Source organism: Piliocolobus tephrosceles, chromosome 6 (genome assembly GCF_002776525.5).
Source record: "Piliocolobus tephrosceles isolate RC106 chromosome 6, ASM277652v3, whole genome shotgun sequence".
Classification (NCBI taxonomy): domain Eukaryota; kingdom Metazoa; phylum Chordata; class Mammalia; order Primates; family Cercopithecidae; genus Piliocolobus; species Piliocolobus tephrosceles.
The window spans coordinates 145524005-145547719 of NC_045439.1; the positions used below are offsets into that span (position 1 = coordinate 145524005).

At 43.5% G+C, this 23715-nt stretch overlaps 1 protein-coding gene across 9 annotated transcripts in view; it reads right to left on the minus strand.

Annotated features, from left to right (window-relative positions):
- Positions 1-2323: 2323 nt before the first annotated feature.
- PARP6 (poly(ADP-ribose) polymerase family member 6) overlaps positions 2324-23715 on the minus strand; it is a 32082-nt gene continuing 10690 nt past the window's right edge. For 2 of the 9 annotated variants that reach the window (XM_023220674.1, XM_023220673.1), the window contains exons 9-24: positions 22866-23015; positions 21795-22005; positions 20922-20975; positions 19375-19470; positions 18695-18787; positions 17801-17926; positions 16141-16206; positions 15122-15189; positions 12895-12943; positions 12533-12645; positions 11707-11779; positions 10931-11000; positions 3749-3828; positions 3301-3364; positions 3045-3129; positions 2324-2699 (exon numbers count right to left, since the gene is read on the minus strand). In XM_023220674.1, coding sequence (XP_023076442.1) covers positions 2597-2699; positions 3045-3129; positions 3301-3364; positions 3749-3828; positions 10931-11000; positions 11707-11779; positions 12533-12645; positions 12895-12943; positions 15122-15189; positions 16141-16206; positions 17801-17926; positions 18695-18787; positions 19375-19470; positions 20922-20975; positions 21795-22005; positions 22866-23015 — 1501 coding nt within the window. In that variant the 3' untranslated portion in view covers positions 2324-2596. The remainder of the gene's footprint in view (positions 2700-3044; positions 3130-3300; positions 3365-3748; positions 3829-10930; positions 11001-11706; positions 11780-12532; positions 12646-12894; positions 12944-15121; positions 15190-16140; positions 16207-17800; positions 17927-18694; positions 18788-19374; positions 19471-20921; positions 20976-21794; positions 22006-22865; positions 23016-23715) is intronic. The other 7 variants (XM_023220678.2, XM_023220677.2, XR_002733368.1 and 4 more) reach the window with 5 other exon arrangements.

A 23715-nucleotide genomic window follows, 5' to 3' on the forward strand; every position in this document is an offset into this window, starting at 1 on the left:
CAAAAATACAAAAAATTAGCTGGACGTGGTGGTGCATGCCTGTAATTCCGGTTACTCAGGAGGCCAAGGAAGGAGAATCACTTGAACTGGTGAGGCGGAGGTTGTAATGAGCTGAGATGGCACCACTGCACTCCAGCCTGGACAAAAAGAGTGAAGCTCCGTCTCAAAAAAAAAAGAAAAAAAACTGAAAGAAAACTTTTAATACCGAGCACACAGTAAGTAATCCAAAGTGTTAACAAATTATTCAAGTGCTTAGCATAATAATGTCAGCACCTTCTTAGTAAAAACTAAAGAAAATGTCAGCTATCTCTAATACTACAGAGATGGGCACAAAGTCCTCTCAGGAGCCAAGTATTTCAGTTAGAGTGGGCTCAGTGATGAGCTCATTTACTTGGTGAAGAGGTTATTTCCTAGACCTGAAATCAGAACAGAAGAGGGCTTAGGAGACTTGTAAATTAGAACGTATTAGTGTTGATCAAGAATGAGCAAAGTTTAAGAAACAGCTTCTAGAGGGATGGACCTTAAGAATGGTACTTGCATGTTAAAGCAGGTCAGAACTAAAAACCAGGATAAGGTACCCAGGCAAGAAGGTACCTCTAAAGTACGGTGAAGGTAATGAAAGACAACAGGTAGTCTAGAGTGGGCTTTGTAAATTAAGCTATAACAGATTAAGAAAACCCTACCCTTGAAATGCCAGGCTTATTTAATGCTTTTTGTATTCTCTGTGCTTATATTCCTGTTTTTCTTTTTTTTTTTTTGGGAGACGGAGTCTGGCTTTGTCGCCCAGGCTGGAGTGCAGTGGCCAGATCTCCGCTCACTGCAAGCTCCGCCTCCCGGGTTCACGCCATTCTCCTGCCTCAGCCTCCCGAGTAGCTGGGACTACAGGCGCCCGCCACCTCACCCGGCTAGTTTTTTGTATTTTTCAGTAGAGACGGGGTTTCACCGGGTTAGCCAGGATGGTCTCGATCTCCTGACCTCGTGATCCGCCCGTCTCGGCCTCCCAAAGTGCTGGGATTACAGGCGTGAACCACCGTGCCCGGCTCCTGTTTTTCTTTTCTTTTTTTGGTTTTGAGACAGAGTCTTGCTCTGTCACCCAGGCTGCAGTGCAGTGGCGCGATCTCTGCTCACTGCAAGCTCTGCCTCCCAGGTTCAGGCCATTCTCCTGCCTCAGCCTCCTGAGTAGCTGGAGGCTGGACCATCACGCCCAGCTAACTTTTGTATTTTTAGTAGAGATGGGGTTTCACATTTTATAGTTAGCCAGGATGATCTCGATCTCCTGACCTCGTGATCCACCCTCCTCGGCCTCCCAAAGTGCTGGGATTACAGACGTGAGCCACCGCGCCCGACCGTTTTTCTTCATTAGTATTTCATAAAGTCTGTAATCCCAGCACTTTGAGAGGCCGACAGAGGTGGATGGCTTGAGCCCAGGAGTTGGAGACCAGCCCGGGCAACATGGTGAAATGCCATCTCTCTAAAGAGTACAGAAATTATCCATGTGTGGTGGCACTTACCTGTGGTCCCAGCTACTTGGGAGGCTGAGGTGGGAGGATCACCTGAGCTTGGGAGGTCGAGGCAACAGAGTAAGACTGTGTCTCAAAAAAAAAAAAAAAATTTCATAAAATATTTGGAAATGTCCGACTCAGCCATCTATGCTTATAACTAAGGATTCCTGGGGTACATGAAGCACAGCCTGAAAAGGCCAGCAAAAAGCTGAAATGGGAATTTCAACAGGGAGAAGAAAAAATTCACTAAAACAATGAGGTTTCCTAGAAAGAGCTGCCTTCCTTTACCACCTTGCTAACCTTGGCGAAATTGGGTTGTTTCATTAAGTGAAGCTGCATTCTCTTAGGATGTCTTTATAGATTTCGACTGAGCGATAAACCCCACTTCCTGCTCCCACCAGTTCTCCCCTAACCTCACTTAGCCCAAAGAAATAGGTTGGAGGAGAAAGAGAGTAGGGGCTCAGTTCCTGAGATATAGAGCAAGTGAGACTGGGTAGGTTTGTGCAGAAAGCAATAGGCCCTAAAGGCGGTAAATCTTAGCTGCTCTGGCCTCAATGGCCCTTTTAAATTTTGACTAATAGTCCTTATTGGTATTTCATATTCTCAGTTTGTTCCATCTGCACAACTGATAAGTTTCCCTTTAATCCACTGATCAAAAAGCTGACAGATCTGTAGTATACTACAATAAATGGACAAACTTTGATACCATGCAATATAAACAGTCCCAACCCACAGGATATTCCATTCTCCCCACCCCCCTGCCCCTTGTGAGGGCTTGGGGCAGATGCTGCTCCAAGGCTAGTCAGACCACAGTGATCATATCCAGTCCACAGCACCTTCCATTTTATTGTTTTATTTACAAACAGGGTGAAGTCAAAGGGAAAGTCAGAGGTTGGAGCCAGTCTGGGCCATCCAAATGTGGAGTAGTTCTTGGTCAAGCTCCACCATGAAGGCCACCTCTTACATATCCTTTTCCTGCCCCTTGGTAATGGCCCCTTGATTCCTCAGGGCAGCCTCAGTTGCTGTACCTGAACACTTTTATAAGGGCAGATGGATCCTGGGGTAACAGGGGTGGTACGAGGGCTGGGGCCCCCTCAGTTTGTGTAAACCTGAGTTCCGATCACACGCATGATTTCCTTCTGTATCTTGGGGTCCTGAGTATTAATGTTGGCATCGCCCACCTGACCATCCTCATATCTGCCAAAGATAGGGCAAGTGTGAGCATAACAGGGAGAACAATACCAGAATAACATCAATCAGTGGAACTGTATTTGAAGGTATGGCCATCCCATCCCAGAAGTCAAAGCCCTTTCTCACTACTCTTCATAGTGGAAGAGATTCAGCTTATCTGGTTTCCTCTAGATAGATCCCAACCATCTATACCCATTCCCATCCTCCAATGGTAAAGTCCCAGTGCCAGCTCCACTCAGGTAGCCAAGGACATGTCTCAAATAACAGAAATACACTTTTCCTGGTAGCCACACACCATTACACCCCCAACCTCACTCCTCGAGTAATCCCCAGAGTCCCTCTGAGACTTACACAAAGAAGAACCTTGTGCAGACATGGTCGGATACAGGGCACACCCAGATGTTCCCATGCTTCTGGAGGTCCTTAGATGTAATCACTGGGAGAAAGAGGGCCAGAAATCATAGATACAATGCTTAAGGCATGGAGTCCAGGGAAGAGAAGGAAGCCATACCACTTTAACATCACTCTTGGCCAGATCACGTGCCAAAATTACATCAGAAACAAAGGTTAGAGACCCAGAAAAACAGGACATGGGCAAGCTACCTACCTTCACAAAGTGCTATACAGTTTAGATTCCGACTCTGCAGGAACCTTGACTGAATGGATCGGGTCTGGAAGAGAAGGAGGCAAAGGAGACCAGAGCCAGGGTACAGCTTTCCCTAGAGAGACTGGTTAGCTGATGACTGGAAGTGGGGATCAGAGATATCCTGGGCTCCCAGCAACCCCCGCCAAAATTCTGCTTTCCCATAATCAGTCTGGATAGGGTGACAGCTTCCATCTTTACATTTTCATCTAAACTCAGCCTCTGCTTTTATACTCATGACTTCGGCTACATATGACTCCAGACGTGTGTTCACTTTAGAACATACCTGATTCCTTTAAATGATCTTCAAATCACTCCCCAACCCATTCTCACCCCACTGTTTCCCTGTCCAGCTCTGGAGCCTAAATTAGCCCCAGGGAAAGGTCCTGCCTCGTTAGAACAGTTCCAATACCTGGGGGATGGTATTCATCCTGTTATATCTCTGGACCAGCTCATCCTTGGAGGGCATCCTGTGCTGTCCTTTTCCCATTCCTGTCACAGAACAATACACCCAGTTCATTTATCAAAAATGTACTAAAGGGCCTACTACGTCCCAGCACTGAGCTAGATGCTCATCAAAACAGCAGAAAATAAAACAAACAAGGTATTTTCCCCCATAGAATTTAGTCTGCTGGAAATTACAGGCAAGAACAAGTAATTACAACACGGTATGGTAAGGGGCTGTGACGCAGATTATAGAGCATGGTGTGAGCCCAGAGGAGGGCAACTAGCCTAGCCTAAGGGTTTAAAGAAGTCATGTGGTGGCAGCTAGACTGAGAACTGCAGGATCAGGAAGAGTTAATTAAATAAACAGGGAGGAAGTGTCTGGGCAGAAGTAACAGGATACAGAAGGCCTGAAGGAAAGATAAGATAGTGCATGTCAGTCACATAAAGAATAGTCAATTGCAGAGGAGTGGTGAGAAATGATGTAGAAGAGGCAACCTAGGATCAGATCAAGCAGGCTTTGCAGGCCATGTTAAGGCAACTAAAGTCTATCCTCAGAACATTAGGGAACCACTGCAGCGTTCAAAGATAGGGGAGTAGCACATGAAATCATCCAGGAATGAGGGGCCCAGGAGAGTGGGACATCAATACCTTGGTGTCAAGGGCATGGATGAGTGAAATGAATGGAAAGGAAGTGAGCACAGCAAGTCAGATTTGCTCTAGTCTCAAAGTTACATTAAAAATCTGACCAGTCATTCAAGAGAAAAGGACTCATCAGCAGTTAAGTGATGAAAAATTTTGTACAGGAAATCACAATGGCAACTACCTTGAAGAATCTTACTTCAAAAAGTTTTCCTAGGCTTGAGAAAGAAGTGCCCATTTCTTCTAGCTTCCATATTATCTAAATCCATATACTCTCTACCTTCCTTACCCCTATTTATAACATTTATAGACTCAACTTCGACTTTTCTTATTTAGATATGAAAATGTGCTTGTGTGCTCCCACTCCTCACTTTTTTTGGTTTGAGGATAGGACGTTAAGTCTCTGTACTCAGCTTTATCATAGGCCCAATCTTACCACAGATAGGGATAAAAATGTGTATGCATGTGTGGACATAGGTGCCTGTGTGTGTGTCCACCAGGGAGAGAGATGAAGATGGAGATGATGCTATCATTATAGGTCATAAGCACTCTGATCACTCTACCCTGGAACTTTCTATTATTATTAATTCTACTCTGATTAGTTCTTGGTTTTCTGATACCCATGGTGTAGAAATAGAGTGACAGCTGTTGAACTGACATTCTTCACTGCTCAGGCTGTCAATTCATCATGCATTCACGTTCAAGTCTCAGGACAGATTTAGGTAGGGCCAGAACAAAACTCAGGACACCAAGAGCCTCAAGGCTTGAATTACCAATTTCTTCCTTTTACAGGACAGATACTCATAACTCCTTTGTTTTCACCTTCCCCATTAGCCTTAACTAGATTCAGCTCTCCATCCAAATACCATGACCTTCTCTCAAATTGGGTATGTCAGTGACAAGAAGTAAAATTCCCATTCAGGTTATACTCCAGAGGAGGCAGATAAGAAGATATTAAAGAATAATCTGATTTAATCTGATTCCTCTGGAAGGTCTTTTTCTTTTTCTTTTTTTTTTTTTTTTGAGACGGAGTCTCGCTCTGTCGCCCGGGCTGGAGTGCAGTGGCCGGATCTCAGCTCACTGCAAGCTCTGCCTCCCGGGTTTATGCCATTCTCCTGCCTCAGCCTCCCGAGTAGCTGGGACTACAGGCGCCTGCCACCTCGCCCGGCTAATTTTTTGTATTTTTTAGTAGAGACGGGGTTTCACCGTGTTAGCCAGGATGGTCTCGATCTCCTGACCTCGTGATCTGCCCGTCTCGGCCTCCCAAAGTGTTGAGATTACAGGCTTGAGCCACCGCGCCCGGCCGGAAGGTCTTAAAGATGGCCCTTATGATAGAACCCAAATCTTGTCCCACCTCAATCCTGTTGTACACTGTCCTTTCCATACCGATCCAATGATTATCCATTTCCTGAGCCCAGACCCTGAGATCATGGTGGCTAGAATAATCCCTAGATGTTTTGTGTCCAGATTATGCACTTATCAGAAGTCCCTAAACAAGACTAAACAAACAGATGGAGTATATCACCTCCTTTTTCACTGTCCCCTATTTCAACCTGAACTTTATAGCCAAGTCACTGGAACCTCTACTAGATATATGAACACTATTTACACCAACCCCCACTTCCAGAGGGCACCCAATGCCATTAGACTAAAGATAGTACGAGAAAGAAAAAACAGAAAACCAGAGCAGAATAGCGTAGAAGAAAACATACAAGACAGCTGGTCAAATGCTGGATATTTCAAGCAAGGCCTACTCTTTCAGTCTAAAATAATATATTAGTCCATTTTCACAGTGCTGATAAAGACATACCCAGGACTTGCTAATTTATATAGAAAAAAGGGTTTAATGGACTTACAGTTCCACATGGCTCAGGAGACCTCACAATCATGGTGGAAGGCAAGGAGGAGTAAGTCATATCTTAAATGGATGGTGGCAGCCAAAGAGCGAGCTTGTGAGGCAAAACTCCCCCTTATAGAACTATCAGATCTCATGAGAGTTATTCACTATTACAAGAACAGCACTGGAAAAACCTGCCCCCATGGGCCGGGCGCGGTGGCTCATGCCTGTAATCCCAGCACTTCGGGAGGCCAAGGCAGGCAGATCATGAGGTCAGGAAATCGAGACCATCCTGGCTAGCACAGTGAAACCCTGTCTCTACTAAAAATACAAAAAAAATCAGCCAGGCATGATGGTGGCCACCTGTAGTCCCAGCTACTCGGGAGCCTGAGGCAGGAGAATGGCGTGAACCCGGGAGGTGGAGCTTGCAGTGAGCTGAGACTATGCCACTGCACTCCAGCCTGGGCGACAGAGTGAGACTCCATGTAAAAAAAAACCTGCCCCCATGATTCAATTACCTCCCACTGGGTCCCTTCCACAACACATGGGAATTCAAGATGAGATCTGGGTGGAGACACAGCCAAACCGTATCATATAGTGATAACAACAATGGCCTAGAAATTAGGAGACCTGGATTGCAGCCCTATCTCTGCTACTCATAGCTATGTAACCATGAGAAAATCATTTAATTTTTCTGTATATCAGCTTTCTTATCTGTAAAGTAATAAGGGATTAAATTAGATGATCTATAACTCTGATAGTAAAATTCTATTGTATTTTGTATCTATAATCAATTACCCTTTGAGAGAGGGAGATGAAAGGTGTCTATGATATCTTTATGTAATCGGTTAAGTGATGAAGAAAGACAAGAGGTCAACAGAGATTTCTGACTTCATCTGGTAACTAAAGGTATTCAGGCACTTTTTTTTTTTTTTTTTTTTTTTTTGAGACGGAGTCTCGCTCTGTCGGCCAGACTGGAGTGCAGTGGCCGGATCTCAGCTCACTGCAAGCTCCGCCTCCCGGGTTTACGCCATTCTCCTGCCTCAGCCTCCTGAGTAGCTGGGACTACAGGCGCCAGCCACCTCGCCCGGCTAGCTTTTTGTATTTTTTAGTAGAGACGGGGTTTCACCGTGTTAGCCAGGATGGTCTCGAACTCCTGACCTCGTGATCCGCCCGTCTCGGCCTCCCAAAGTGCTGGGATTACAGGCTTGAGCCACCGCGCCTGGCCAACTCAGGCACTTGATAGTAAACAAAGGCCAGGGGGAGAAAAGAGAAAGAAAGGGAGGGGATAGGGAGAAAACAGGAAAGAATCTCAGTGGGCACCAAGAACCATGAGAATCTTACTACTCAGAAAGACAAAAGAACTTAATCAGAAGGATGCTTAGGCTAAGAAAAAGATAAAAAGTGAAGAATCTAGACAAATCAAAAAGACTATCCCAACCCTAACCCCACTTTGGATGCCAGGCACACAGAGTAAGATTCACTCACATATTCAATAAACGTGTTGGTCACTTGCCCTGTGTGGATTAATCATAATCTTTGTTTCATGACACATTGTTGTTTTGTTTTTTTGAGACGGAGTCTTGCTCTGTCGCCCAGGCTGGAGTGCAGTGGCACGATCTCAGCTCACTGCAACCTCCGCCTCCCGGGTTCAAGTGATTCTTCTGCCTCAGCCTCCCAAGTAGCTTGGACTACAGGTGTGTGCCACCACGCCCAGCTAATTTTTGTATTTTTAGTAGAGACGGGGTTTCACCACGTTGGTCAGGCTGGTCTCGAACTCCTGACCTCGTGATCTGCCTGCCTTGGCCTCCCAAAGTGCTGGGATTACAGGGGTGAGCCACCATGCCCGGCCTCATTATTATTTTTTAATAAGACAATGAATACCCAGAGACCCAAGCAAATAACTAAATTCTAAATCTAAAACATTACCAGTGACCTACATCTAACTATCTGCCTCCCTTTGGAGGTAATTACTATCCTGCAATTTGAATTATTGTTTTTTTCCTTTAGTTTTCACACACACACACACATAATACACATATATATGCCTAAACAATGTTTCATTTTGTTTGCTTTTGAACAATATAAAGAAAGCATCACAGTCTCACTGTGTCTTCTGGGACTTCCCTCTTTTTATTGAAATTTCTTTTTTTTTGAGATGGAGTCTTGCTCTGTCACCCAGACTGGAGTGCAACGGTGCAACACGATCTCACTTCACTGCAACCTCCGCCTCCTGGGTTCAAACAATTCTCCTGCCTCAGCCTCCCAAATAGCTGGGATTACAGGCATGGGCCACCATGCCTGGGTTTTTTTTTTTTTTTTTTTTTTTTTTGTATTTATATTATAGATGGGGTTTCTCCATGTTGGTCAGGCTGATATCAGACTCCTGACCTCAGGTGATCTGCCCGTCTTGGCCTCCCAAAGTGCTGGGATTATAGGCGTGAACCACCGTGCTCAGCCAAAAAATACATTTTTATTACTAATCTTTTGTGGTTGTATGTGCTGCAAATGTCTTCTGTCAGTTTGTAGCCTGTCTTTTCACTTTCTTTAGGGTGTCTTCTGAAGAGTATAAGTTTTAAATTTTTTTCTTTTTTGAGACAGGGTCTCACTCTACTGCCTAAGCTAGAGTGCAGTGGCATGCTCACGGCTCACTGCAGCCTCAACCTCCTGGGCTCAGTGATGTTCCTTCCTCAGCCTTCTGACTAGCTAGAACTTACAAGCACATGCCGCCAGACCTGGTTATTTTATTTTTTGCAGAGATGGGGTATTGCCATGTTGCCCAGGCTGGTCTTGAACTCCTGAGGTCAAGCAATCCTCCCACGTCAGCCTCTCAAAGTGTTGGGATTCCATGTGTGAGCCACTGTGCCCGGCCAGAAGTTTTTAATTTTAATACAGTCAAATTCACCAATCTTTTATGATTTGTAATTCCATTTTTTCTATTCTCTGGAAGACTTTGGATAAAACTAAAATAATTTGTTCCTTGAAAGTTTAAGATTAATTTGTAAAACTATCTGGGCTTGGTGAGGTTTCTTGTGTGTGTGGAAATTTTTAAACAATTTCTATTTCTCTTATAGTATTATGACTATACAGGCTATTTCTTGTCAGATTTGTTATCTTTTTCTAGGAATTTATCCATTTTATCAAAGTTTCAAAATTATTAGCATAGTGTAGAGAACTCTCTTATTACCTTTTCATTTTTTATTTTTTTTAGGCAGTCTCGCTTTGTTGCCTAGGCTGGAGTGCACTGGTTTGATCTTGGCCGACTGCAGCCTGCCTCCCGGGTTCAAGCGATTCTCCTGCCTCAGCCCCTCGAGTAGCTGGGATTATATTATAGGCCCATGCCACCAGGCCTGGGTAATTTTTGTATTTTTAGTAGAGATAGGATTTACCATGTTGGCCAGGCTGGTCTTAAACTCCTGATCTCAAGTGATCTGCCCACGTCAGCCTCCCAAAGTACTGGGATTACAGGCGTGCGACACCATGCCCCGCCTTATTACCTTTTTAAATTCTGCTGTATCTACAGTTGTACTGTTTTTCTTGGTCATTATATTATTTAATTGTGTCCTTTTTCTTCTTATCTAACCAGGGTTTATCTGTTCAGTTAGTTCTTTGAAATCATCTTTGGACTTTTTTGGTACTATCTATTGTACCTATTTTTATTTCACAGGTATTAGTTCTTACCTGTATTATCTCCTTTCTTCTATTTTGTTTGGTTTATTCTGTTGTTAGAGATGTTTTTAGGCCTCTGATTTTGGCACTTTCTTTTTTCTTTTTTTTTTTTTGCGATGGGGTCTCCCTCTGTCAACCAGGCTGGTGTGCAGTGGCGTGATCTCAGGTCACTGCAACCTCCGCCTCCTGGGTTCAAGCGATTCTCCTGCCTCAGCCTCCTGATGGCACTACATTTTCTGATCTTTGTAACAGTTACAAATTACTAAAGGATATCAAGTAATAATCTATGAAGAATCTAGCACAATCCCCTTCATGTGGTGAACATGCAACTACATGGTGGCTATACCTTGTACAGAGACTATATCAAAAAAGCACAAAAGCAGACTAAAAAGGAACTAAGACATGAGCCAGGAAGACTGAGAGAACTCTAAATCAGATTCCTTTTCTGAGCTGGACTGATCTCCTGATTAGAATCTGGACTTCATTTTTAGAATAAAATGCTTTATCTTGCATTCAATGTGACTAATATGTGTATGATTATAGACAGTTTAAATTTTAAAAGATGGTTGAGAGAGAGATGAACAATGTCTCTAGAAATATAAGCCAATGGAAAGGACTCAAGCCTTCAGGCCTTTGGATGTTTTCACATGTAAATTTACATGCACAAGTATACACAAACACAGTCTATAATTGCCAATACCAAACATGTGTTCTACAAAAAAACTTGTTATGTCCCTGTTATTCCTCCACCCATTCCCAGGGCCAAGCCCCTGCTATGAATAAAACCATCATTTTTAACAGTAACTGGCCTCACCTTGTAAAGAATCTAAATTTCTAATAACAAAATGTAGAGAGAGGGAGAGACAATATGTATCCATGATTGGGAAGAGAGCTGACACAGACCAAGTATCCATAATGATGGAGGAACAGACAGGACAAATCATGTACTCACAAATGGATGCAATGTAAAAAGAGTCAAGGTGGCCAGGGAGTATTTCTTACCTGAGTATCCAAAGGAAATACTGGAGATGGGGCTCAGGTAGATGCCTTTGCCATAGGCTGCTCCATGCAGCTTGCAGGGAAACACCAGGATGAGTAATATGAGCCTGGGCCCTCCCATGGCTATTTATTAGGCAGCTGCAAGGCTTATCCAGCCCTCTGTCCCTCCTTCTACCTTCTCATTCAAGTAACCCTAAGCACCTATTCTTGGAAAGCCAACTAGCTGAAAAGTGGATGCAGGTTAACCCACTTGCCTATGAAATACCACCTACTGATGCACTGGAGAGTGGGAAATAGTAGAACCACTGACTCAGTCCCTCAGCATTCATTTTCCTGTCTCCAGGCCTTGGTACATATGCAGATTCCAAAAAAGAGGAACTACAGAACAGGGAGCCAGAAGGAGAGCCAATACACACTCCCTGGAGTCTCTCTGGGCATAGAAACAAGTCTCCCATATCTACTCCTTGGATGCACAGCCATATAAATTGAAAAGCTCTAATATATCAAATCATCACAGTGGCTACAATAAGCAATTCCACATTCCTGCTTACAGGTACGTTCCCATTCTCCAAATCACCAAAAAAACGCAGCCTGAGGTCAAATACACAACAGCCACGTTCTCTATTCACACAGTTCTAACTTCCGCTCTAGGGAACTCCACAAGACAGGTTAGGCTTGAGGACACTGAGGCAACAACAGCTCACTCTACAGCAGCCTTCCACAAAACTGAGTAGGGAACGGAGCGGGCAGAAATAAATGGGAAAGGGGCACAGCCTCACCTGCAGTTTGGTGTAGGATGCATTGACCAGCCCATTGCGCAGGATCGAATGCCAGTTCTCAATGTGGGACCCACTGTAAGGCAGGGTAGAATACATGTCTCCTTATGATATGAGGTTCCCAGGAACACTCCCAAGACTGCCATGCCCACCAATTCTCACCCACACAGGACAAGAAGATGGACAGGTACACCTAGTGATGGACATACGCATGGATACGGTCACAGGCACACAAGATGTATGTGTGTGGTTAAACTCTACGTCTCTATTTCCAGTCCCCATCCTCTCTTCTGTGCTTCAGCTACTCCCATCCTAAATCCTCAACTGCTGGTTCAGTATTTTCATTTGCCTATTCTCCTGACATTTCCAATTCAATAAATTCATCTGAAAATCAACAAATCTATCGGTGACCCCAAATATGGCTTCCAGTTCTGACTTCATGTTCTATTTTAAGAAAAGGGTACTTCCACTCCCTATAAGTTCCCTTTAATACCTCTCTTTCTCTTTCCCTCCTCTCACAATTAGATACAAATTATGGATTTTTCCATCAAAGTAGCTTTCAGATCTATTCTCTCCAATCTATTTCTTCAGCCACATCTTTTCACATGTAAATGTCATTTTTCCTCAGCTACATCATAAATAGTTTGAGAATAAAGATCACGTTATATGTACCCTTTTGTCCTCTATAGCACCTACCACAATAGCATTTAATAAGTATCTGCTGACTAGTTGATGGACACATGTAATACAAACCCGTATCTCAAGGGCATCCTTCTCGCTCATCCCCGCCCCCTTGCCACCCCCACTGCCCAGCCCCCAGCCTCCTCACTGGAAGGCAAAGGTGCTGCCATAGAGCTTCTTGGCGGTCCGGAACCGAGCCTCCTTGGCAGGAGGGCTGCTCAGCAGGAGGAACTGATGTGAGGTGTGCATGAACTTCAGCTGCTGCCCAGGGTGGGGGTGGAATAAGGAAAACAGAGCAGAAATCGAGATCAGGGAGGGAAGGGTTGAGGATAGGGAAAAAAATCAGGCTTGCATTAACCCCACACAAGGGAAATATGCTAAGGCCCAAAGACTAAGTTGATGGACAGAGCAAAGTAGGCAGATCTAGGACCAATATGATTAGCTGGCTTACAGCCCCTCCCCGCCCCTCACCAGAAATTTAAAGCATTTAGAGGGAGAACGGTCACTTACCCTGCTGAGAGGTAGTTTGACAATGTGTGACCTGTTGCTAGAGATGATCCTGGGAAGAAACAGAGAAAAAAATAAAAAGGATAGAATAATTATGTATTTAAGCTATCCTTCCTGAACAAGTAGTCTTCCTCTGCCCTCCGGAGAATAAGGATTCCTGGGCTGTCCAAATTGTGTGAAATGTCAAGGTCACTATCTAAATATTCCTGTGGGTGATAATGATAATGCTTATGAATAAAAAAGTAAAAAGGAAGCTACTAAACAGACACGAGCTAATTATTGGGGAATTAAACAATGGATGAAAAAAATAAAGGGGTGGGAGGAGGGCTGCTACATACAAGTAGACAGTAAAAAGGGTAGAACAAAAGGAAGAGCACAGAGGTCACCTACAAAAAAAAGAAAAGAAAACACAGAAAGAAGAGGTCTGAATTAGAATGGTGACAACTTATACCCGGGATTTAGACTCAGATTCAGCCATCCTTCCTGAGCTCAAGAGAAAACCTGAAAGCTCTCAGGAATGGGGAGATAGGGAGAAAAAGTTACTGCCTAGGCTGGAAAAAGAAACAGAACAAACTAGAATGAACTTCCTTAGGAGTCAAGGACAAACTAAGCTCTATACAGGCTGAATACAGAAGACAGAAGAGAACAGACATAAAACACTGAGGGCTCAGCAAGAGAGCCGCTGTCTCCCAGGTGGATACAGTTTGTTGTCGTCTTTGTTTTTTGTGGCTCATCTATGTACTTGTGATGCCACCCCAGATGGTCTATGCCTAGTTATTCCTCAGGCTAAGAGGGAGAAAGCTGTTGCACTGAGGAAGTACTGAAGGCTGACTAGGAAGAGGGAGGCAAACTAGAAAGGGAAAGCTGTCAGGAAAACAACAGAAATCGAGATCAGGAAGGGAAGGCAGCAGGGACCGTCAAAATCTTGGATAGGAGAAGAGCACAGCAATAGTGCCTCAAGGCTCTGGACATTCTATATCATCAAGGAGGCCCAGAGACAGGGCAAGGGGATAGCAGGAGGAGACAGACCTCTCTGGATGCTTAGAAAACTTAGTTGAAATTAACAGTGTTCATTCCTACATGCAAAGGACACAAAAACCTACTGATGGGCACTATAGTTAGTAACAATGTGTCATATTCTTGCAAATCACTGTGGTAGTAGATTTTAAGTGTTCTCACCACAAAAAATACATACATGAGAAAATGCATATGCTTATTAGCTCTACTGAACCACTTTGCAATGTATACATATTTCAAAACATCATGTTATACACAATATATGTAATTTTCTTTTCTTTTCTTTTTTTTTTTTTTTTTGAGATGGAGTTTTGCTTTTGTTGCCCAGGCTGGAGTGTAATGACACAATCTTGGCTCACAGCAACCTCCGCCTCCCAGGTTCAAGCAATTCTCCTGTCTCAGCCTCCCGAGTAGCTGGGACTACAGGCATGGGCCGCCATGCCCGGCTAATTTCGTATTTTTAGTAGACGGGGTTTCTCCATCTTGGTCAGGTTGGTCTCGAACTTCCAACCTCAGGTGATCCGTCCGCCTTGGCCTCCCAAAGTGTTGGGATCACAGGTGTGAGCCACCGCGCCCGGCCCTGTAATTTCTATATGTCAATTTAAAAAATAAATTAACCAAAAAGGAAAACAAACAACAAAACCTATTGCGAAACATGGAACACCTAAAGAGAATTTGAAAAATCATGTCAGCCGCACATCGTGGCTCATGGCTATAATCCCAGCTACTTTGGGAAGTCAATCGGGAGGATCACTTGAGCCCAAGAGTTCAAGACTGGCTTGGGCAACACAGACTCCGTCTCTATTAAAATAAAAAAATTAGCTGGGTGTGGTGGCCCATGCCTGTGGTCCCAGCTACTGGGGAGGCTGAGGTGATCACTTGAGCACTGAAGGGCAAGGCTACAGTGAACCGTGATCGCACCACTGCACTCTAGCCTGGGCAACAGAGTGAGACCCTATCTCAAAAAAAAAAATTAAAATAAGATTAAAAATAATTTTTTTAAAAGAAAAATCATGTCAGAATTTGTGGGCTTTTTGTAGGATGTGTTATTTTCAAGGCAAGGTATATCAACAAATTCCAAGAAAAAGCAGCCATTATTGCCTGTAACCTTGGGAAGGATGTTGAAATCACCACTAAAAGAAGGTACAGGTTCCATGTCCAGTAACTCCCTCCCTCCCCGTAACCCAAGAAGGATGAGCCATTCTATCCATACCACTGCAGGAGCGGATGGGCCAGGGGATCCAACTTGTCCATCTGTTTCTTGATTTCCAAATATGAGCCCTGTAAGACAACGGCCATAACATTATCTCCCCGAGAGGTGGGAGCCTACCTGCTTTCTGCTTTTCACAGAGTGACTATTAGGGTCCAGGGCAAGGTAGGCAATAAAGGCCACATAGAGGAAAAAGGAGATAGGGTTCCCACCCTCAAGGAGCCCCAGTCAGGCTGGGAAGACTCATAAATAAATATGAAAATGACTGAAGATGCTTACAAAACAACATGCAGGTGGGTCTCCCTCATTTTATGCAATTCCTACAGCCCTAAAAAGTTGATTGTAAATCAAAAAATAAATAAAATCAATGTCCCAGGAAGATTAGGCTAAGGAATCCTGTGGTAAATCTTTAAATAAAGCAAAGCGTCCTCCTCCTGACAAGTAAATCATTCCTCCTAGGTGTATCTTATGTGTAAATCTCAACTGTGATATACAGGATTTGCTGAGAAGAGGCCCACCTGTAAATGAGTACAAATGAATGTCTATTCATGCAGAGATTGCAGACGAGGGGTGGGGAAGTCTGGTGAGGGACAGCCTTGAGTCAAAGGATGGTCACCGCTCCATGTGGCTGCCCCACCCCTAGAAGGATAGAAGATGTAGGCCCCTGTGTCTAGTTCCTTACCTCCAAGCCCCCCTCCTCCTCACCCTCCCAACCCTGGGCAGAGGTCTTTCCTTCACTTCTTAACTCCCTAAGAATTATGGCAAAACATTAAATATGAACAACTTGTAAAGGAATTAACAGCAAAGGTAAAGATTGAGACACAAAGACTAAAGAGAATAAAGAGGAGTAACAGAGCTAACAAAACAGAGAACAAGAATTGGGAAGGTTAAAGAGGAAAGACTAAAAAAAAATACAGTGAGTAGCATCTCTAAATCTTCATCCCACTCCCACAAATTACAAACAGAATAGGACACTTGAACTGGGCAGGCAGAGGAGAGGGGACAGAGAGAAGGCAGAATACCTGGGTCATCTCCCGAATGGACATCACACTATCCAGAGCTTTCTGAAGCCGCTCATAATTCTTCTTCTGTGAGGAATCAATGGGAAGAGAAGAACCAGATAAAGAAAAGTGGAGGAAAGTAAGATGTGATGAAAAGGGGCTAGATGTACAAAAAAAGTATAGGCCCAAGGAAACAACAGTATGTCATGGAAAGAACATTAATGGTCAGACAGTTCTGGGGTCACATGTTTACCAGCTGGGAGTAATAGGGTAAGTTATTTGGCCTCTTAGAATCTTTAGCATCCCTTTATGCAAATGAAGATAACAACTATCACTCCCATAGAGATGTTCTGAGGATTAAATAACATATATAAAGAACTCTGTATAGTAATGACAGTAATAGTGAGGTACTATGCTGGGTACTCCCAACGGTTAATTTTGTGTGTCAACTTGACTGGGCCATGAGGTACCCACTCATCTGGTCAACCATTATTTCTGGGTGTGTTTGTGAGGGTGTTTCTGGTTGAGATTAACATTTGAATCAGCAGACTGAGTAAAGCAAATTGTCCTCCCTAATGTGGAAAGGCTTTATCCAATCAGTCGATGACCTGAATAGAACAAAAAGGCTGACTCCTCTGCCCCACCCCGCCATGAGTTTGTAGAGTTTGTAGTTACTCCTCCTGCCTGATTGCTTGAGTTGGATTATCAGTCTTCTCCAGTCTTTGGATTTGAACTAAAAAAAAATTGGCTCTTCTTGGATGTTGAGCCGTCAGGCTTTCAGACTAGAACATACACCATTGGCTCTGATTTTTCGGTTTTGTTTTGTTTGTTTTTTTGAGGCAGTCTCGCTCTGTCACCCAGGCTGGAGTGCAGTGGTATGATCTTGGCTCACTGCAACCTCTGCCTCCCAGGTTCAAGCAATTCTCATGCCTCGGCCTCCCAAGTAGCTGAGATTACAGGCGCCTACCAACATGCCTGGCTAATTTTTTGTATTTTCAGTAGAGACGGGGTTTCACCTTGTTGGTCAGGCTGGTCTTTAACTCCTCATTCAAGTGATCCGCACGCCTTGGCCTCCCGAAGTGCTAGCATTATAGGCAGAAGCCACTGTGCCCAGCCCGCTCTCTGATTTTCAAGCCTTGGGACTGGGACTAGAACTGTACCACTGGCTCTCCTGGGTCTGCAGCTTGCTAACTGTAGACTTCTCAGCCTCCATAATCATGTGAGGCAATTCCTTACAATAAATCTCTTTCTCCTCTCTCTCTATATATCTCCTATTGGCTCCGCTTCTCTGGAAAACCCTAAAACAGCACTTTACATATATTACTTCTCATTTTTATAATGATCTGCAAAATAAATATTATCCCTTTTTACAAGATAAGGAGATTGAAGTTTAGAAAGGTTAAGTGACTTGCCTAATACCCTTCAACTGGGGACTAGCAGAACCTCAAATGGAATCCAGGTCTGTCTGGCTCCGAAAGCCCTTCTTCCCTGTCATAATGTAACTAGTATTAATTCTTCTCCTCTTTCTGTGTCAAACGTGGCTATTTACTGAAACAGCTAAACCACAGAGTTTAAGAGTTCCGTCCCTTATTCCAAGCCCTGTATATACCAGAATGTCAGCCTATAGTCTCCCTCTTTTACCATTTCTATTCCTTAGCCCTGAGTTTCTCAAGTAACATACCTTAGGGTTAAAGGCCAGAGTCTTGGGATCAGTGGGGTCCACCACAGAAGGATAAGGCTCAAAGATGATGCTCTTTCTAGGGGACTCTAAAGCTGCCCTACACATGGCCACCAGCAGATCCACCACCTTAGGGGAAAGGAAAAAAAGGGGGCAGAAGCTAAATGATTTCCCAGTATTGGGAGTCACAGAGTATCCAGTATTTCTCTCTGATGTTCTTTTAAAAAGCAAGTATGTTAAGCTTTTTAAAATAGAAAATACAAGCTCATAAAAATTCAAGTAATACCAAAGTAATTAAAGAAACGATAAAAAAAAAACCATCTTCCTGCCCTTAAACTAATCTCATTCTTCATAGGTAAGAACTAGTGAGTTTGATGTATATCCTTCCAGATAATTTTCCTATGGAAATATTTTCTTTTCTTTCTCTCTCATTCTTTTTTAAAGAGACTGGGGCTCACTCTGTTACCCAGACTGGAGTGCAGTGGCGTGATTATGGCCCACTGCAGCCTCGACCTCCCGAGCTCAAGCCATCCTCCCATCTCAGCCTCCCAAAGCACTGGGATTACAGGTGTGAGCCACTGTGCTCGGCCCATTATTTTCTTACATGGAAAGTTTTACTACGTATACTGTTGTATTTGCTTTTTTATATAACTACGTTAACATTTTCTGTCCATAAATAATACCTATATAGTATGTCTACTCTAAGGACATCCCATAATTTCTTTAAGTGGTGCCCCTACAGACAGGGTTGTATCCATTGTTTATTTTACAAACAATACGACAGTGGTTATCTTATATCCAAAAGCATTTTTGGAAGTTAAATTCCAAGAATGAAATAGTTGGGTTCCTCTGTCTTTCTTGATCCCAATTCCGCAACCACGTTTCCCTCCCCCATACCTCTGCTCCGGTGGCCACCTCCTCTGCAGCTCCGGACATGACGCCCAGTGTGTAGAAGGAGAAGACACATAGTTCACGAGTACAGACAGCTGGCTGAAAGGATATATTAAACAGATGGTGGTGGGATGGGGTGTGCAATAAGGTGTAGGCAGAGACGGACAGTCCTGCCCTCAGACAACTCTAAAACAGGGTAGGAATTTGAGGCCCTCTATATCAGGAGAAAACTACCAATGAAGTCTTAATTAAAATGCCTTACTGATAAGTTTGGGAGTTAACACTGTCTCCACTATGAAGCCTTCCCTGATCTTTCTATGATGTCAGATGCTCTCTCACCTGATTTTTAACAATGCTAATATCTCTTCTATAAACTTAATATACACTGTGATTTGTCTGTCTCCCATCTGGACTTAGAGTCCTTGAGGACAGCATCATATCCAATCATCTTGGTTAATATCTGATCCCCATTTTTAAATGTCAGGTGGACTCTATCCTAAATATTCTCATAACCTCATCTCTCTAAACAGTACTGCTGAGATTTGTTTTCTAAGAAAAATCAATGATTTCTAGAGTATCAGGGTGTACAGACAGAATTTTACCTTGACCACAGACCAAGGAAGAAGGAAATAAAGGAGTGAAGGGGACCTGGTTAAGGAAGAGGGTCATAGAGTAGGGACCTATACCTTCAGCATAGATCCATTTTGGAAGACATGCTGCTCATCACACACTACACAGTACTCATTCAATGTTGGAATCCTCTGCTCTGCATACTTCATGATCTGGGAAGAGAACAGATTCTAAGTCTTTTGGAAGTACTGGCACACACAGATATGGGAAATAATTTCAGCTTTTTTTTCCAGCTACCCTCCATCCTCCCAGCCCCATGCCTAAGGTAGGATATATTCTTAGGCTGTGTACTTAAATTGATGACCTGACTGCAGAGCGAAGACTGTATGGTATAGCAAAAATAAGACCATGATGTTTGATTGAGAAGACCTGGGTTAACTTCCTACTTCTAATACTTAATGGCATATATAACTTTAAGCAAGTCAATTAGCCTGAGCCTTGGTTTCTTCGTTTATACAGCAGAACGTTATTCACCTCATGGGGTACTGCAAGAAATGAGATGATGTCCATGAAAGCATTTTAAAAATATAAAATGGGTGCTAATCAAACTATTAAAAGTACTTGTAATTATAGGCTGTCCCTCTGGGATAGGAGAGCATTCAATCCATGATTAGATGGCAGAAGGTCCTGAGAAGCCATTTCAACTACCTAGAACAATTAGCCAGTCCACTGGTAGTCAAAACTACAGACAATTCTGTACTGGGAAGACAGCAAAATCCAGAGCTAATGCAACAATATCCTGAAGTGTTTTTCTGTTTGTTTGTTTGGTGACACCCTGTCTTAACATAGCTTTTGTGCATAAATCAAGTTGTTCCCATTTCACATGATTTTAGGCCGGTAATGGGACATGCAAGAGACTTTATTCATTTAATGCAGATTTACTGAATGCCCATTATGTACGCAGCTCTGTGAAAGGTCTTCTTGATTATGAAATACAGGTTGTTTTCTCAGAAGCTAAGCTTCAATAGGAGAGATGTGGCATGTTTATAAATTAGTAACAATTCAAGGCAGCCCATAGTATGTGACACATAGGTGCAAAAAAAAAAAATCTTAACAGTTCAGTGAGGGGAGACATCACTTCTAGTTAATGCATTGGAGTAATGGCAATTTTATGGAAAAGGTGCCATCTGACTCTTGATGGCAATGGGAAGATACAAGGAATGACATGAACAAAGGTAACAGAGATGCAAAAGTGAAAGCATGCCCAGGGAATAAAGAGATTTTAAAAAGCAAATGACCAGTAATAGCTGAGCAGTGAAAGGGGTCTGTGAAGAATACTAAAAATCACTTGAGCAAGGGCTATTGCGAATCATTAGGGAAATGAGTGTCAATTTCCCTCTCATCTCATGTCATATGAGTCTCGACACTCACACTAAAAATTGGCAGTGCCTCATTGGCACTTGATCATAAGTGGTAAGTGTTGTCTTTCTAGTAATGCTGTCAGTTTCCTGAAGATGGGAACTATGCCTTCTTTCTTTCTACCATTAGTTTTGGAAGCAAAGCAATTCAGGAAGTATTTGATTGGGGAGCTGGGAGGTGTTAGGAGACCAAATGGGTCAGACAACAGGAAAGGGATTTGGAGTGACGATTTTGACTTGATTACCTGAACGAGGAATCCATACTCCAGAGTGGGAATGTTCTTGCAGTGACCACTGACCTGGTGAGAGTAAAAAGACAGACCCCATGAACCTCCTATGAAGCTGGGGCCTAGACAGACCTGACTCTTGCCCATCACCTAGGACTCTCCTAAAGCAGCTAAACCCTAGCTCAGAATCCCAAAGCTGGCAAGGAGACTTTTAGACATTTTTGCCAAAGGTGCTGGAAAAGGACTCACCTATTCCTTAACCCTCCTTCAAAGTAGGTGGAATAGGTTAGTAGAGCAGCTACAGTTAACTACAATCCTACTCACAAACTAATAAAATCATACATGACTTCTCCTTGAGATTCCCATCTCCAGACTCTCTGCTTCATGGTCTATCAGAGAAGTTTGCCAGACAGTTTAGACATAAGTTTTCTACTGTTAAAAAATGCGTTCCAGCTGGGAGTGGTGGCTCATGCCTGTAATCCCAGCACTTTGGGAGGAGAAGGCAGGTGGATCACTTGAGCTCAGGAGTTCAAGATTACCCTGGCCAACATGGCAAAAGCCCATCTCGACAAAAATATGAAAAATTAGCCAGTTGTGGCATGCGACTATAGTCCCAGCTACTCAACAGGCTGAGGTAGGAGGATCATTTGAGCCTGGGAGGCAGAGACTGTAGTGAGCAGAGATTACCACTGCCCTCCAGCCTGGATGACAGAGTGAGACCCTGTCTCAAAAAAAAAGAAGTGTTCCATTCTTCTCACTCATGGTACCTACCTAGGTTTGAATTATGATACCTAGACAACCATACCCCCACCCCACTTTGAGAAACTACACTCCCACATTTCCGTTCCCACCCTCCTGATAGCCAAGTCAAACCCTCTCCAGCCCATGTACCAAAGGAGAGGTCCGTGCTGGGGGAGGGAGGCCCACGTGCTGAGGGCACAGGAGACCTGCCTGGGGGCTGGGAGGGTAGCCAAACACCTCCACTTTGGGGTTCTTCATGGTACAGGAGATGGAACGGTTCATGAGGCGCCCAACCCGAAGCTCTGGTACACCTAGTTTGCCTTTCAACATGGAATCCTGTATGATAGGGAAACTGGGAGACCTGGAGAGAGAGAGCAAAGAGAAGTGATAAAACTGGGGATTTCGTAGGAGCCCTACAGGGTACTGGAGATAAGTGGGCCCTAAGCCAAAAGTTCTAAACCAAAGAAAGACAAACTCCCATCTGAGGAAAGTTGCATTGTATCTTAAACACTATTAAATAAACAAGTAGATCACACATATGAATTTAAATTTTTGTCATCATCTGTGGGTTCTTCACATTGGGACACTGAGGGTGGCCAGACACAGAGCATAGGTTATTATGTTTCTAAGCCAAATATGGAATAATCCCTTGGAAAGGCTGCCTGTTTTTCTTACTGAGAGAGAGAGAGAAAAACAGAGAGAGAGAGAGAGATTAAGTGTTAAACACTGTGCTAGGCAAAAAGTAGCTGCATCCCAAAGGGCCTAATACTGACTATCTGACTGTCAACAATGATTCCTGGGAAGCTACAAATCTGGGTTTGTATCTGCCTTGGGAAAACGTAGACCTGGGGTCAAAGAATGGAGCAATATTTATTTCCAGAAGCTAGCAAGGAATTACTGCCTGTTCTCTGACACTTTCCTCTTAGGATGGGGAAACGGATCAGGGCAAAAGAAAAGAAAGATGGAAGATTCAGCCTACATTTCTCCAAATACATATCACGAGCTAGGTATTCTGTTTTACATAAAGGATTAGGTATTAACACTGGGTAAGGAGTAGAAAGGTAAGGACACATGGGGAACAGGACCGTGTGAGTGGTGTCAGTAGTTAAAGAGACAGAATTCAGGGAAGAGAGGGGACAGAAAAGTTTATGTAATCAAGAAGGTGGGGAGTGGGGGCTATCACAAGGTGTTTACAGATGATTAGCTTTAGGGAGCACTTACTTGGGGATGGGTGAAAAGATGCTGAGGCCAGCTCGGAACTTCTTGATAGTACCACTTGCCTTGAACCAACTGTGCCTCTTCTCCTGCTGGGTCTTCAAGAAATCGTTGCTCAGATGTTTCCATTGTTGAGATGTAAACATACCCAGGATCCTGAGGGATCAAAAAGAATGAGCTTAGGCAAGATGAGGCAGGGTCAAGAAGTAAGGACTAAGAGAGGCAAATAATCTAAAATTCAGACCCAGGGACTACAAAACTAGTTGTGGCAGGGGAATGTGTATCTGAAGACCCCTTAAAATGACCTTAGTAAATAAAAAAATCACCACCCCAGAGCACCCCTTTACCCTAGAGGGTACCTATCCTAATGGACCAGAAAAATTCTGAGATGCTTTGCCCGTAGAGGCAGATTTCAAAGGTGAGTCTTCAAAGGCTGCAAACCTTGAAATCTATTGCCAAGAATGACTATACTGTTGACAGGGAAACAGAAGTGGTAGGATGGAGGTGAGTACCACTTTGTTCCTTGTGAGTCATGAAGAAAGGGAGTAGGGACATCAGGGGTACTGACATTGAAAAATTATATTCCCAAATTTATGGTTTCCAATTTGAGCTACGCCCTTAGCTAGATTTGTCAATCCTTTCACTTGTCCTTGATCAGTTTTCTCTAGCATTACTCTAAGGTATTGTTCTAAATCCTTATTACCTTCTTTAAGTTACTAACTTCATCTACAACCAATAACCTCTCTTCTTCCTTAAGCCATCAGATATCAGTTCCCTTAATTTTCCAACCCCACTATAAAATCTATTTATATTTCCACCCTACCTCGATCCCTCCATTTTCTGGAGGTAAGGTGAC